The 17,474-nt window shown below is 34.0% G+C and overlaps 1 protein-coding gene across 27 annotated transcripts in view; it reads right to left on the bottom strand.

Annotated features, from left to right (window-relative positions):
* Nucleotides 1–17,474, bottom strand: part of MYCBP2 (MYC binding protein 2) — a 173,871-nt gene that overhangs the window by 82,708 nt on the left and 73,689 nt on the right. For all 27 annotated transcript variants that reach the window (XM_085593528.1, XM_085593539.1, XM_021548051.4 and 24 more), the window contains 13 exons: nt 14,353–14,470; nt 12,330–12,534; nt 11,815–11,968; nt 9,351–9,523; nt 8,117–8,242; nt 7,894–8,021; nt 6,371–6,462; nt 5,382–5,516; nt 5,217–5,300; nt 3,861–3,957; nt 2,899–3,091; nt 1,976–2,250; nt 835–1,056 (listed from right to left, as the gene is read on the bottom strand). In XM_085593528.1, the coding sequence (XP_085449654.1) occupies nt 835–1,056; nt 1,976–2,250; nt 2,899–3,091; nt 3,861–3,957; nt 5,217–5,300; nt 5,382–5,516; nt 6,371–6,462; nt 7,894–8,021; nt 8,117–8,242; nt 9,351–9,523; nt 11,815–11,968; nt 12,330–12,534; nt 14,353–14,470 (2,002 nt within the window). The remainder of the gene's footprint in view (nt 1–834; nt 1,057–1,975; nt 2,251–2,898; nt 3,092–3,860; nt 3,958–5,216; nt 5,301–5,381; nt 5,517–6,370; nt 6,463–7,893; nt 8,022–8,116; nt 8,243–9,350; nt 9,524–11,814; nt 11,969–12,329; nt 12,535–14,352; nt 14,471–17,474) is intronic.

Below are 17,474 nucleotides of genomic sequence, written 5' to 3'. Positions count from 1 at the left end.
GCTTTCCAAGCCCATGAAAGCTTTTAGCACAATAAAGGCCTACAGGTGTATGTCCCCCAGATTAACTATGTATTTTATGAAGAGTAGAAAACTTCTGACCTTATCTTTTGCTCTAAATTTCTGGTAATGATAGATCCTACAACTATCCTTTATTTAGCTTTCTTGCATAATTAATAATTTCATACCCCTGTTGTCATCCAAATTGAAGAATACTGTTTAGTAGACCCATTTCCCTGATTATCTTTTATTTTATTATCTTTATTTATTATTTATATTTTATCTTATTTCTCATTTCTGTAAATCAATTCTAAAACATCAGAACTACAACAATACAGCATTAAAGAGCCGTTGATTAAAAAATTGTTTAATAACCTTTGCTAGAACAGTATGAACTAGGATTCCTTTACTGACCTCTTAAAAACTCTAGTTTGGGACATAACTTTTTATTATTATTTTATTACTAAAGTTGTGTTGACTCTTCCTCAAAACACCAAATCAATCTACATGTTCCTCCTTGTGATCATATGAAAAAACTGAAAAACTGCTGCAGAAAACACTACAACAGAATACTACTCCAAAGGATATTTCTTCCAATTTAATACTCCAAGATAAGAACCACGCTGCTTAGACATTCTCCAAAAAAGAAATAGTTGGACTATTCCAGACAAAAAGTTGAAAATTGTACAAAATAATAAATTTCTGAACTAAGCCTTTTAAAAGGAAAGCACTTAGTTAAATTCATGTACATCTTTATCAAGCAAAAACCTGCAGGTATGTAAAAGCTTTTTGTTGCAAAGTAAAAGAAATCATTAAACTTTTAGAAAACATCCTAACCTGACTAAGCTTTTCCATGTGTGCAACCAGAAGAGGAAAGCGATGGGCCAGAGCAGAGTCGTTCTCAGTGCTGACTTGTTTAACCATGGAGCGCAGCAAGGCCTCCCCGTCGTAAGCAATGGGAAAGATGGAGGTCAGCTTCACTGAAGTGTGGCACAGAGCAGACATGACAGCTGCAAGGAGCCGACTGCTGGACGTCTTGAAGTTTGCCTCCTGGATATCCTAAAGACATAAAAAAAAATTAACAGAGAAACTACTTTTGAAAGGAACTTTCTCTAAATTATTTTTATTAATTACGATAAAGTTGGAAAGCTTTTCTATGAATTTTACATTACCTTCCCTCATAAGCTTGAATTCAAATCCTCAAAACTGGATTAATTAGACTTTCTTGGTTGGCATATTTTAAAATAAACCTGTCTAATATTATTTTTAAAATTATGGTATCCTTTGAAGACAAGGCTTTTCTTATAATTAACAATTATAATTAAGCAACTTAATTAGATGAGTACATTAAAGAACATATTCTTCCTTGAAATTGTATATGTTAAATGAAATTGTATATGAAATGTTTGTTGAATATGCTAAATGTTTACATCTTACCACAAACAACCAACTACACTGTTTAGATGTGGGATGCTCATTCACAACAAGCAAATGAAGAAAGTTGCTGATTATAGAATAGTATTTCCAGTTACTTCTCATGTATTTGGCTGAATCAGAGCACTGCTGTAGTGTTTAATAATGAGGAATTACTCAAGTATTAGTGATAAAAAATACTACATGGATGCTCTTAGACAATATGCAGCAAAAGTAAGCACATATAAAGGCATGGCCTCAACACTGAAAAAGCAGGTGCTGACAGTTACCAGCACCACAAATTTTCTTCACTGTTCCACAGAGAATGTTAAAAATTAAAGAAGACTAAGTTCCTAGGCTCTTATTGAACTACATTTAGAGAACAACCCAAACAAAACCAGAAACAAATCCAATAGCCAATCACTAAAAAAAAATACAATACACAACAGAACTCAAGTCTCAAATCAAGATAAATGCAAAAAATTAGTTTTAAGTATTACTTGACTTCTATTTGAGCAATAGGACAATTTAAGCTATTATAGTTACTGGTGCCATTTTAATGTACCTGGTCCAAACAGTTCAGCAAGTCACAAAGACATGCCCACTGGAGAGCTGGTGTTGGATAGAATGAATGGAAGCAAGCTGTAAATGTATTATGGCACTCCTGAAGAACAGCTTCTAACAGACTGAGAGGCTGACTAAGATATCCTTGTGGATCATTGTCCAGCTTCACCATGCAATGGTCAACTCCTTCAGATAAAATTTTTCTCAGCAAGGTCCTAGTTTTTCCAATGCAGTCTGCTAGTTTGCTGGTTTCTTCTACAACTGCCTTAGCTGTAGCTAGAAGATTACATAAAGAGAAGCATTAAACATACAATAATTAAATACTTTCACGCTCAAATGCACATTTTACATGCAAATAGAAAAATTGGGAATTTTGCAACATTGTTGAATCTACATTCAGAGACATTAATTCCAAAAGTAAAACAGCGAAAGGGTGTTAAAATCTATCAAAGAAACCTCAGCATTAAAAACTCCTAATTTTCTGATCATTTATAATATATATTTACATATATATAATATATACAGTGTTTTAATGAGCATTGTTAAAGTACAGGTATGAAAAACACAATCTTTCAAATGCACACTGCTCACCGGCACAGGAAGCACAATGTAGAGAAATGGAAAAAAGAAGATACAAATAGTCCAAAACAGCTCAACTAACAAGTCAAACAGGAAATTACCTTTAATTAACTTAAACTTTTACCTTTTAACTTTAAAATACACAGGTTACAGTGTAAACATGTGGTACTAGGATACTTAGTTATCAGACAATTGAAAATTTCCTGTTTCTGACAAGTCTTTTAATTGCTCTAAAAAATCATCTGTGTGAGCAAATCTATTATATCCTACATGAATACTTAGATCAAACCATAAATATCCTGTAGATCATTTGCTAATAAATACAAAACAAGTGAACTGAAATACCTGATATTGGATATATTTCACAGGTGTAGACCCTCAGCAATCTCAGGCAGCAAGTGCCCACAAAACGCAACCTTTCTAAATCCAGAAGAGTAGCAGTGTATTGGAAACCCTTCAGCCCACGAAGCTCTTCAACTCCCAGCACCAGTGTTGTCCAACTCCAGTGAAGAATGCTCAGTAAAGATTCAAAGCATTCCTATTTCAGGGTATAGGGTAAAGACAGAATTAGTGTTATAAACTAGGAAATTACTGTTCTGCATCAGTATTAGACAAAAGGCAAATAGCATCTATATCTATGTTTCTTATGAAAACACATTTATGTCTATATACATCTATCATGCAACACACAAATTCTAATTTGCTTAAGAATAAAAAAACCTACACTGAGAATGCAAGGGACACTTCACTGTAATACCATAATAAAATATATCTATAAGCTATATTAGAATATTATGTGTAAAAACCTCTCAGTTATTTAAGAACAAATGTATTCACTGTAATGGAGATTTTTCAGTAAACTACTTGATCTATCTACAGAACAGTGCAACACTGACTTTTGACATAATATATTCTTGTCATAAAGTATTATCAGGGCTGTCTTCACTTTGTTCTTAAAACAGTTATGATCTGCCACTATATGACATTTACAGACAAGTTACACTTGGCAGCTACACAGAAGCACATGATAGTTCACAAAAAATCTGAGTAATTAAAATTTTTGTTTCTACTATTATTATTGTATGTGGTAAATAATTTCATGAAGAAAGCAAAATAAAAGTATTTTGTGTTGAATATCAAAATGAAATCTTCAGAAAAAGTAAAAAAATAAGATATTCTATCAGTGTACCTAACTTTTGCTTGAGAAAGCTAGCAGAAAACCACCACTGTTTTCCCACCTACATCTTTCAGTTTCCTAATCATGTATGAACTTGCAGGAAACACAGAAGATTCTTGATAGTACTCACCACTGAGACAGTTCTGGCAAAAGATCTCTTCAAAATATGTACAGGTTCACTAGTTTGCTGTTTTCCTTTGGATGCACTGCCATCACTTGTTGGCAACCTGGAAGAACAATTTTAGAACTTACTTGAAATCTCCAGTTTTTACTTTTAGTAGAGTTTTGGGTTGAGTTTAGTGTTTTGTTTTGGTTTTTAACTTTTTGTAATTTTTTCTGTTTCTATTGTTCAAGTGGGAAGAAGAACCAAAGCGAAAAAATTTTAATTCTCAAAAAAATGGCCAGTTTCAACATAACTTTTTCTAGTTCCCTAATCATTCTAGACCAGTAACCAAGTAAGTATCTTGAATTCTGTCAAACTGGCAGTACTGTGACAACTGAAAATGAGGTTGAGATTTAATTATATGCAATTACTACAAGTATCTACCGTATTTCCTTAGATGATATCAAGACTAGAAATGCTATTCTTTAAAAGAATGCTGGTTTTGTGAAAGGAAATATATGTGGAGGTTAAAAATACAGACAGCATCTATCAGTACAGTATTTTCCCTTTTGTGCCACTCCATGGTCTTCCAGACGTTTCAAGGCTTGTTTGCCTTTTAGCTACAGCTATTTCTCTACAGAAATCACATAAATGATGAATATGTCATGCCAGGAGTTCATATACATCAAAATGAAACCTTCACCTAGAAGGACAGGGCATCTATGGAGAGAAAGCTTAATGGAAGAACTCTTCTGTGGAGGAACCTTGAAAAGGACATTCTTAGAAAAGGACAGCAAGAGAACTGGTATCAAAATAGTCTAAGTTTCAGAATCAGCATGAAGGCCAGGGGAATTATATACACACACAAAATATAAAAATTATGTCATGTATCTAGCTGAGGACATCTGTAAAATATACTATCAACATAGTGAAAGAGTTCCTGATTATTAAAATACATAACATTTATCAAGGCAATGAGAAGTTTATGGTAAATTATTGTAAAGCACTGTAGATTTTGGCTTTGTTTCATTAACATAATGTGTTCAAGAGTATACAGTTCCTAAACCGAAAGTGACCAAATAGAGCACTCCCCAACTAGCAAAAAATATTACTCATGTTATATGAAATTGTGAGATTCTATGGATGTAAATGAAATGTAAATGACTCATGCAGGATGACTGCAAGAAAAGTAGCAAGGAAGAAATGTGGATATAATTTCATTACTTTTCTCAAAAGCACTAAGTTTTCCCTACATTTTTCAGATAACAATTTCCTTTGCTTAATACAATAATATTTTCATGAAACACAGTGATAATGAATTTAATATTTCTATTTAAAAAAACCAAACATGTCAGTAAATTGCTCCAGAGGTTAAAGTATTACCTGTATAGTAACTGTGGAATCTGCCCTGCGTTCACATCTGTACCATTATTCGATTTCTTGGAACTTTTAAACTGAAATACAACACTGAAAGAGAAATAACCTAGTTATTATTCAAGTCTTATTAGAGCTCTTCTTTTTCAATAAAATGTACAGAAAAGAATATACCCGTCATCTGTGGTAATAGAGGCCTGTCCATGAGATCCACAATCACTGCTAGGTCCTGACACTCTTGCCCAGGCTACGTACCACCAGCCAGCTTGCAGGAGTACTGGCTCATCAAACATCATTGCATATTTCTCTCTAGGAAAAGTAAATTTTGGAAAATGTTAGCTGTAAATTATTTTTTATATTAACTTTTAACAAATTGCACTCTAATTATTAAAAGAAATTGAGAAGTAATGGTATTAAGTTGTATTTCAAAGTCAAAAGTTTTTAATCCAAAATATTGTAGTAATTAAGAAATAGTAAGTCAGAAGGACCTACAATTGCCTGAGTCACACTTGATATTGAATTGTGAACAATCATATCAATGTCAAACAGAGTAAGAAATTGAGCTAAATTAACACACATAAACCCTATTACATTTAATATATAATACTGCAAGCAAAGTATTAATTATAAAGTATAATATAATACTGATTTCAGAAAATGTTTGCAAACGACAAAAACTTATACATAAATTCTTAGTAATTACAATAAGTAGTAAAGAAATTAATAGAATATATATTTAGGGCATTGATATATAAGATTTAAACCTGAAAGAATTAATCACATATAATTTAAAATTTAAATTACTTCATTAAAGGGAATGAAAAAGAAGCTACAACATGGCTAAGCCAAACCATATGCACAAAAGAGCTGCTGCAGTATTTTGTCTTGTGGTCTCAACATAGGAAGAGGGGATTTGACTGGAATTTATGCAAGAACAAGCATTTGATTATTTGTCATCTTTAAATTTAAATACTATAATGGTTTGGGGATGTTTTTGGTGTTTTGCTATTTCCCTACACATGTCAAATATTTTACATCACTTGCTACAAAATTCTAATGATGAAGACCATTTCTGTTGATATTAAAGTGATACTAAAATGTGTTCAGGGAAGTAAAAATAATGATCAAGAAACAGGTATAAGTAGGCAAGCTAAATATCTTACCTGGCAGCACAATCATATGCTAAGACATCTGTCTCAGCAAGGAGGTCTCCATCTGTCTCATGGTCTCCCCCATCTGGACCCAATTCAAACAACTGGTGAAGTAAGAAAAAAAGAATTATGTCTTAGGTGTTAGAAACCTCATAATATGACGTTTTCTTGTCTGGCATTCTGGAAATTGTATACTACTCTTCCTTCTCAAAAATAGCTACTACTTAGTGTCACTTACAGGCAAAACCACATTTGGAAGTTGGGCATCAACTGTTAAGAAATAGCAATTGACACTGACCTATCAGACTTATGTCCAGATATATTTTTAAGTGGAGAAACTCCCTAAATCCTGCAAACAAGACAAAAGCAGATTATCTAGAAAAGGCAAAGTTGCAGGTTTTCCATCACTGACTGAAATGCACTGTATAAGCATAAGATATACTCAGCTTCTCTGGAAATGGACAGTTTGACATTTCAGCAGAGACAGTTTATAAATAGTTGGTGACTGGGACAAAACATGATACCTAAGAGAACTTTATTTTCTTACTTAAAAATAATTTCTATGGTTTGATGATTTTGAAAAAGGACCACAATACATGTCTATGACTTCTCTTGCAACCACCTATTTAATACACAGCCCACTTCTGGCAGGACTGGCAGATCTTATCTTGACTATATAGAATAAACTAGAATAAATTGCAACTACTTATTTTGAATTTCCTGTTGACTTAGGCTAATGTTACTGCTAAGTGTGTCATCCATTTCCCTAGAACAAACCTCAATACCTATTCATCTGAAAATAGAAGTAGAAAATTAAATAATCCACTAAATGAAAAGTAACAATAACATGTTCTGAATATACAAACATCTAACAAGTATCTCACCTTAATAAGTATAGAAGCAGAGAACACTTACCAAAAACCAGAGCTCTGACACCAGTGTGTGTTTCTGTGAGGCTTATTTATCCAAAGCCAGATTTATTTATTTTAGAATAATCAGCACACTTACTCCAGCCAAAATCATGCCTGTACTTGGCACAGAGTGAATTGTATTTGGTGCCGTTTGCTCCCAGCTGAAGAATCCCAGCCCAGAAGTTATCCAGACAGCAGTTTGAGAAAGAAGTGGCAGGGAAAGTGGAAAGCAGTGGTTCCTGATAAGTACTCTTTTTCTGCTTTTGAGAACAGCTCCTCATGCATCACACAGGATGTGATTTTAACCTGAAGCCCACAACACCAATTTTTTGCTGGACCTTGGAGCTTTGTGTAAATAGATCACAGAACCATTCAGACCTCTAAAATGGCTGCCCAAGATCTCTAAAATGGCACAGCACTTAGTGAAGGTAAGAATGGGCCAATTCATTAAAAGAATGATAATTCTCAGCTCTCTACTTCATCCACTGTGCTTGTATAATGCTTTCCACACATGGTATACCACTCATTCATCAAGAAATAAAACGAATCATGGTTTTACATAACATTACTGAAAGTTGTGATTTTGAGACATACTATTTCTTAAAACAAAACAAAAACTCCTACCTTTATTTTAGCAGTGTATTCACCTCTACCACCAAAAAGACCAAGACCACCTAGCAATATATCTGTATCAGCACAGAAACGGATGGCTTCTACTGAGTGTGCTGAATAGCCCCAGCCTCCTCCATGACCTGCAGAAAAAAATCCCAACAAAAATGAAATTAATCTTAGTCTGTTGTTCTACAAGCCAATCAGCTAATGCTATGAAATTTTAGTGTGTACATACTTTCAAATCTGTTAACAACACTATAGTCTTCTTTAGAATAAACTTTCATTACTGCTTGAGTTTCTTCTTCTGTATTTGCAACACCCATTTTTAAGTCCTGCATAGCAGCCAAAGTATCCAGGCAACCTAAAAGAAAGCAAAACCAAAAAAGAAACCAAATTATCTCACTGTTGATTATAACAATTAAAATATAAATGAATACTAGTTAAGATAATCAAAGCCATCTAACTGTTTTGTCCCTACACCACACATACGCTACCAAGTAGCTTTACACTTTTGATTAGGTAAAGGGTCAATGCTGCAGACTCTCAAGGCTTCCTAATGAACACAAACTTCATTTATAATCCAGATTAATGAACAAATCTGATTAAACCTACTCTGAGACTTCTCCAATGGCAAATAAATTGCCAGTAACAATTTCTTCTCTTTTTCACTTAAAATATTACCCAAAAAATGTTGAAGTAGGAACCGAATCATGAGCAGATACTAAAGTCTTCACAAAACGTGTTTTGTTTCATACACGTAAGTACCTAACATGCCTTCCTTTGATACAGACAAAAAAGAACTGTTCAAGTTGAAAACTATCACACCTCTAGCACACAACGAAGTGAGAAGGTCAAGGAACAGACAACTTATCATAATCACTGGACAAGTGAGTTTAAACAACTTACAAAGCTGTGTTTTGAAGCAGCTGGGTATGTTGCATATTGCCAGTTTATACATGAACACACTATACATGAAAACACTTAAGTTTTGCATCTTTAGACTACAAAAACTACAAAAGGAAATAATATTTCTCTTAGTGACTCATTATACACAACTGAGAAGATTTAATATACTGCATTTACTTTAAAATAAAAATAAATTATTGAAGAACCATTTTTTCAGGTTCAAGGTTTTTTTTTTTGGTTTTTTTTTTTTTTTTTGAGATTCCAGGTTAAGAGTACTGACTTTATTCCACAGACTTTTAAAAAAAGATCATCCATCTAGGCAGGTCTCTTACTTTATTATATATATCTGACAAGTTTCACCAGAACTCTAAAATCCTCCAACATTATTAAGATGGCAGAAGATAACTTTTATAATTTGACTGAAGTAATTAAGAGCAATGGTGAAAGACAGCAAAATTGCAACTGAAAAAGTCAGGAAGTTTTCAGATTACAATTTGTTTATACATTAAGTTATGTTCCTTTATTTCATCTAAGGTTCTGACTCATGAACTATAAATGTATACCTAGAATATGCAAAGCTGCATGAGATCTGGTGGTTAGAGCTTTGGAACCTGTTGGCAGAGCAAGTTCTGGACTCAAAATACTACACCGGGATTGCATATCTGGAGCTGAGGGAAGCCTGGAATCAGCAACTACTGCATTGTAACTCCACAGTTCCCTGGCATTTGGGCGAAACCTAGAGCAAGAGAAAGCAGAATGAACAAAACCTTTAATCTACTGAAAAAATACAAAACATTACCAACAATCACATTTTTAAGATATTTAATGTAAAATGTAGATCTGCTGGTATCAACTCTTGAAACTGAGCATCATTATTTCAAATACATGAAAACTTTACTAGGTTAACATTCCAGCAAATGAAAAGATACAACAACATTATTATACCTTAAGTCAAAAAGTCATATTATCGCTTTAGAAATTTCAGGAAATATTAAGACATTTCTCAAAACTAACAAATGTTAAAACAGTATTATCTATTAAGAAGTGTGAAGTAACTAGCAAAGTACTAAACAGAATGGCAGATGTGCTCAAAAATTTTGAAGATACCAAGCAAAATTAAAAGGCTTACCTTCAAATAAGAGAAAAAAATCCTGAGGAATCCAATATATTTTGTTTGGGCTTTTTTAAATGGGTAACATCGCCTCATGATTTTTTAAGGGATTATAAAAAAGGGCAGCATAAACAAGGGAATACAAAGACTTTCTATAATATAGATTAACACATACAAAAAAGATGAAATCTTTGAAACCACTACATAAAAGGAAAAAACAGTAAGAAGACATAAGTCTATGGGAGAGTTCTGAAGAAGCAAAAAAGGAATTTTCATTCTGTACACTTTTAAAAATCTAATGGAGAAAGAAAAAGTTTTAACTAAAAATATTTAAGGGTACCATATGTATTCAGGATTTAACAAATTAGCAATGGTCAAATTTATACACACATGTGACATTCCACATCCACTTGAATTTCACTAAGATATTGAGTCACAAAGCTTTGAAGAAATGTTTAAGCTGCACATTATCAGAATATTGTCTCTGTACAAGAAATTGAATCCATCACTTAAATAGGCATCAATCAAAATGCCCAAAAATCATAATATGCCAAGTATTTAACTACTAATAGACATATTTATTAACGTGTCTCTTCTTCAGACTGTTTTAGTATTTTGTATTGAACAAGAATGGATATAACAGAAATAAATAAGTCTCAGAAAATCCACTCTTAAATTAAGTATTTAAGCTCTGGATTTAGCTCTACAGTCCCCGAAGTACTACAAGACATTAAAATATCTCAATTCATGTTTACCCATAATATCTAACATATGACTTTGTACTTCCTCAAGCTGAATAACCACTTTTTTGTCTTCAAGTTGAGTATCATTACCTTGCCCTCCCCTGAAACTTGCAGCATTCCCATGGCCATTGATAACTGGTTTATTTCGCTAATTGAGTCTTTCAATGGATTTAAACATGCTGAAAATACAGAACTCTAAGGGATATGGGTGCTATTCTTATTTCTAATCTCAGCATACTTTAAGAACTGAACCAGTGAGATTCAAACAATCCTGCAGATGTGCAAAATCTACAACTACAACGATCCAAGGTACTTCCTACGTCATACAGAAACGTGCCTGGCAAACACATGCTTCAATGTTAATTGGCTGTTAGGTACTTAATCTCAATTCTGGATGAAGACATCCAAAGTAGGATACAAGTAGCTTTTAAAGACAGGATCCTATGAGATACCATATTTTCCAGATGAATGTTGACTAGCTGGTTCCCTGCACCACTCTAACTTGCTTTGTGTTCAAACAACTTAAATATCATTACACTCTTGAACTCAAATGGAAGTTCAGATTTCTCTCCAAATCCCAGCTAACATATAGAAGAATTATAGAAGAACTGGATATTATGATTCCATGTTGGAACAAAGGCTTATTATCTACACTTGCTCAAACACTACACTCCAAAGACTGAAATAAATACAATTGGTCTGAATGTCTATGCCATTTAAATAAACACCTTTCATTTGACCTCCCAAAATGTCAGAACTTAAAAAGAATACCATTGCTCCATCCCTCCTCTAGTGGTCTTAAACACTAATGCCTGACAGAAGAACAACAATTTAAGACACACATATGGCAGCTGAATATGGCAAGGAAGTTATTCAGTCAAGTGTTAAGAAAGGGATTTAAGAGAGCAATCAAAACAGATTTGAATCCCCAAAATATTATGAGACTGGAATGAGAATGATGCAAAAAAAGAAGTTTTAAAAATGGAGGCAAGAGAACATGTTTGTTTTGGGCTTACTTGAACAAACCATCCAAAAATGTGAAAAATATTTATGGAAGACTAAAAGTTGTTTTTCATTTACAGGGAAAATAAGTATAATCAAATCTCCAGCCATGCAAAGTATTTTAAAAAGGACTTATATATTACTATTTTAATAGCTATAATCCACACTTGCCTCCAAATAACATCATAGACAGGATCCAAACACACACCAGAACCTTGAAGGTCTTCCTGCTCAGAGTCATTGAATGTTTTGCAACTGCCATCTACTTTGTTTATCAGAAGACATTTAAAAGGAGGAGGCTCTGATATTGAAGCTGGTACCAAACCTAGATCAGGGAGCAAGAAGAGCAAAGAGAAACACACCACTCATTAATCCTTCATGCTTAGAAAATTAACATGTTATACAGTAGGGAAGAACAAATATACTGCTGCAACAAAAAAATGAATGGTGGTAGGATTTAAATGCAAGTGAAGGTTAAATTTTTGCATTATTATTTTTAATAAAAACCATCTTTCTAATAAAAGGATCATCATATGCAGTAAAACTAGAAGGCAAAAATACAAAAATATTTTCATTCCCTCCATCCATGTTTCTGACTTGTTTCTCCTCTATTGTTTACACAACTGAATCCCTTTTCTTCTCCAGTACTTCTCTAAGCATTTAAAATAATACAGAAGAGTTCTTGCCTATTATATGCCTGCTTGCAAATATTTCTGATGTAGCAAGCACATGAGAATTAATGAGAGCTTCATCGATCCGGAGGAAAGTCTGGTCTCCACTCGCTCCAATCCACGTAGCTTTGCGCCCATATTTGGAACCTATGTTAGGCATAGGTGCTGGTTTTGCATTCCAGTAGGGCATATCCAGAATTGGTCTGCCAAGTTGACCTTTCTGTAGAAAGAATGCAAGAATCAGTAAGTGACAGTAATAGTTAGTCTCAAAGATGGGTAAATTACTTCAATAGGTCTATCACACAAAACTGGTAAGCTGGAAGAGAATTTACCAGAAAGCTACCTTCCAAACACAATGGCTGCTCCAAGTGAAGCATTGCACATCTAACTACAAGGAAGAAGTTACTGACAGATATACTCCTCCCTTTTCAGATAGGTTTTTGAGTGAAGGTTTTGTTATATACAACAACTCAAACTCTCTGTGATGGATAACCCTTCTCTCCATATTCAGAATAAAATATAAAAGCATTGTTTTCCTACAGTGTTCAATAATTGATTAATGTCAGCTCTAAACAAGGAATAGATTCATATATATTCAGATAGTCTGAGTTTCATTCAATTCTGGATGAAGTTTTATAGAGCAAATAACTCTTGAAAGTACCTAGAAATCAATTAGTACATCAAACTTGGGCTAAAAACAGTGCCTCAGCAAGGACATGCTTATCTGGAGGTCTAGGGTCTTACCTCAATGTAAAACTAGTTACTGAGATGGGCCAATAGTTCTTATACTGCACCTAAGTATGTAGAAAACTGCTGCCAGAAACCTGCTTATGCATCATCTACCTCCCTCAGGCACAGAAAATGCACTGTATGCCAATGAAGTTAAAATTATTAGAGAAAAAAAAAATGCATATACAGTAAATGTCTTCTGTTCAGCACATTACTCATCTTTCTTCATAACAACATAAGTAAGCAAACGAAGATATTTTCAAGTAACATGCTTTGTCTTGATTTTATGAAGCTTTCAGCAAACTTTCCAGTACTACAACATTAAAAACAGACACAAAAATCAAGTGGTCTAAATATGGCCTAAGCTTACTTTTTTCTTTTAAAGAAAGTGGAAAAAACTGTCAGTCAACTGACAAGCTTTTACACCCCATTTTTGAGAGTGAACATGGTTTTTCAGGGGCCAAGTTTCACTGCAAGACAACGAAGCTTAAACCTTTACATGTCCATGTCAGTTTTGACAGGAACACAAACACCAAAGCTTTTGATTAAAGTTTGAAAAACAACAAAATATTACACACAATTTTCTTTCAGGGTATGACTTTCTACTTCCAAAATTTCACTCTCCACTTTTTAATTTTTTTTTGTAAAAAGATTTCAAAAGTTGAAATCTCTCTTCTTTTGTGTTTGACAGTACATAGTTTTTAAAGCATGTAAAAATAGCTCAATACTTATATGCTACAAGGGGCATCTTTGCAAACACAGAGAGGCGCAGAGGGAAGTAAACAATGTTTAAATGCTTGTTTAATGAATATAAGAATGGATTCCACATGGACATGGGGAAATATACACCATGTGAATACGAAAGAAGACCACTGGAGTTGTGCTGTTTTGTACTGAGCAATAACCTCTCCCCTCAAGTGTAAGCAGAACTTCTGCAACTCACTGCTGTTTCTATGGAAGAACCCAGGACACTTTTCTCTATCAAATGGAGATAGGTAACAGAATAGGCAACATTTACTTAGAACCAAGCTTGAAACATTAAGAGCTTGAGGAAACTGGTGCACCTTATAAAATAAGACTGCTTTAAATCACCATCTTCATTAAAATATAAAAAAACTCCAAGAATGCCTGGCATTATGCTTTTCTAACCAGAACAATATTAAAGGCTACATTTTAAAACACAGCAGGTGTTAAAGACATGTAGAAATCATGCACAGTTCTGTAAGAGCAAGTATAAGCAGCCTTGAAAGGTCTCCGAACAACACATGAACTACTAGCTTATTCCCATAAGCAATTAACATTTCCTTACTGAGAAACTTCCAAATGTGAAAACCTGGCCATCCATTAAGAGAATAGCTGTGTGGTTGCTCCCAGCAGTAACTTGTGTACTAGGACCTGGTAATGCTTGCACCAAAGTGGGACATCCCCTAGATAAAAATAAATTAATTCTATGTCAATACATGGTCAGCAGCATTTCAAAAATACATTACTATTACATGTATCTCAATTGCCATTAAATATATTCACTCAATTCACATACTATAGAGTTAGAGCCAAGAAACATCTTGCATATTAAACCAACAGAGGTTTGAAAGACTGCACCAGATAGTTAAGTTTTTGCCCTTCTGTTACAGGGAAACAAATCAAGGAACTTGTCTTCAATTAAACTCAGAAATTAGCAGAGAATGGGAATTATGAATTTAATATATAATTCTAGAATTACAGATGTGTAGATACAATAACATATACATGTGTGTATTTTTGTATGAATACAAAATATGTTGCAATGGACTGTAGCAGTAAAATATGTTCAGAGAACTCTACTTAAGCACTTAAACCTTGGAAACAATCAAAGCCTTACATGGCTGATACTCCAGTACAGTTACCAGAAGCAATATTGCTACAGCGCTCTCAAGATTGCTGGCTAGGGAATTGTAAAAGAAATAAAGGTCTATTTCTCTCCATCAGCTCGTCTCCCATCAAACTCAGACTCAATAAAAAATAGATCTGACCAAACTTTTTCCTGAGAGATATGAAAAGGTCTAATTCATTTGTCTCCCAAATATAAACAGACATAACAAACTTTCCATTTCAGTAAAAATGAAGAGGGGGAAATGGCATGGTGATCAAGATGCAAAGAAAGAAAACTTGAACTGATGACTTGAAATAGAAAGAGCACAAAAGATAAAAAGTGTGACACTAAAATTTTCAATAAAATTTCAATACCAACAAAGATAATAGAAACCTACATAACTTTGTATCCCATAATGAATGTCTACCTAGACTTAATATTTCCTGTGGAGTTAAAGACTGAATTTGAAGTACAAGTTATTCCCACATAATTTTATGTTTGGAAACTGGGCTCAGTTATACAGAGGATGACAGCACTTAGTGAACTTACTTTTAAACACAGTTTTTCAAAGCAGGGTAATCTAAAATAAGAACAGGTTGTTTTATACTGGAATAAAAAAAGGTCAGCCAATAGTTACCTAGTGATTGTTTAGCAGCTGATGTGCTAAAAGATGGTTCATCTCAAAGTTCTGGTTTTGGCTGAATTGCAGGTAAAATAGAAGTCAAGAAAATATGAGGAAAGTGAAGCATCATGTTCAGCAGAAAAAGGGTAGATGGGAAGATGTAAACATATAAAAATGTAGAACAGAGGAATGTAGCATGAAGACAGGTTGATGACCTGAGGAAGGATGAACACAGGTAGACAGAAAAAGTATTCTTTGGTGGTAAACTTAGCTTTTAATGGGTGACTAGTGGAAATGTAGGGATTGAAGGACAGAAGAAAATTAAGTAGAGGATGTACAACGTGACACTCAAATTTAGGCACTTATCTTGCTGTATAGGCACATGGATTTGGACATCGCTGTGATTATACACAGACACAGTATAGTTTAGGAGCACCAATGATGAAATTAAAAAAAAATCTTTACATTTGTCTCTCATTAGCTTTAAGGAAACTCAAAAAGGCATCAATATATAAATAAAATGTAACTAGCAACTAATCCAAAAGCACTCCTGTTAAAAGGAAGTGTTTTTATCATAAGGTTTCTCTTCCTCTCCCTCAAAATTATGATAGGTGCAGGCTTATGAAATTATCAATCACATCTTTATTTGGAATTCTCAATCACATCTTTATTAAAAAAACAGTGAATATTTAATCTCTTAATGCTTAAAAATGAAGCTATTATCAACATAACTATTTATCTTGACTATATAGAATAAACTAGATCCAATTGAATCTATCAGCAATGTTATATGAATGCAGTGTTTGATAGCCCCTTGGCAACAACAGAACAAAATCAAATAAGCAACTAATGCAGAGAGATGAAATCCACTACCCTCTTAAATAGCTTTTTCATTAAGATCACCCAACTTTCAGAATGGCAAACTATAGTCTATGAGTTCATTTAGAAATTTACAGCAAAAAAAAAAAAAAAAAGACACGTAACTACATCATAAAATAAACATGAATTGCAAAAAATTAGTTTTGACTTCATAAAATAAAGAGGGATTTCAAAAAATACAGCAGGCAGTTTGACTAGTGCACATGGAGTTTAAAACCTGTGATACTATTGAGTATTTCCCTATCCCCCTGAAACTCAACACAGGAAAACTCAGAATAGACACTGAAGAGTCTGAGAGACTCTGGGCAAAGTTTTAGCAACCAAAGTTTCTCCATCTGAATCAAAGAAAACAAGGACTTCTGGGATGAAGTGGAAAGACATGCTGGTGTCAAAGTCACAGAATGTTTGGTCAATCACAAAAGGACAAGCTCAGCTATAGAGAAAATAACCTGAGATTCCTTGGGAAAAAGTAACAATTACTGAATAATTGAGATGAACATGCAGATAACTTAGGATCCTGAAGAAAGTCCAGATGCATTCTGGCTGTCCACATGGAAACCCTCTTCCATCCAAAAGGGTAAGCATTTCTCAGAGCAGTTGTAATCTTTGAAAAGTCATCACGCGTGACCTGTTCGAACAATTGCTGTCCGTGGTACTTATGCAGACAACAGCTGTCTGCCAACTCCCAAAACACGTCACTTGGGGCAGCTGACCGTGGTGCTGGAAACACGGTTCACTGGCAGCTGTTACTGTGTACTGGGTAAGAGAAAACCAGTGGCTATTTCTGCCCATTGCAAGCAGAGTTGGACAACTTTATTACAGAGAAAATGGAGATCTTTATATTTTAGAAGTGACTCTGTTTTAGAGGAAATTTGGTGAAAAGATGTAAATATGACCTGCACTCCACCACTGGAGTAAAATAATCAGAAAATACACCTAGAAACATGGTACTAGCAAACAGATAATGGAACACTTTTTTTTCCCCCCTGGAGTTGCTAAAAGAATATAGTCTCTATTCTTCCTCTGAAGTGGATATTCTTTATCTTAAGCTGATCATCTATGGAAAGTCTGATCACTT

This window comes from Lonchura striata, chromosome 1 (assembly GCF_050655825.1).
Source record: "Lonchura striata isolate lonStrDom1 chromosome 1, ASM5065582v1, whole genome shotgun sequence".
Lineage (NCBI taxonomy): Eukaryota > Metazoa > Chordata > Aves > Passeriformes > Estrildidae > Lonchura > Lonchura striata.
This window is presented reverse-complemented; position numbering and strand designations above follow the sequence as displayed.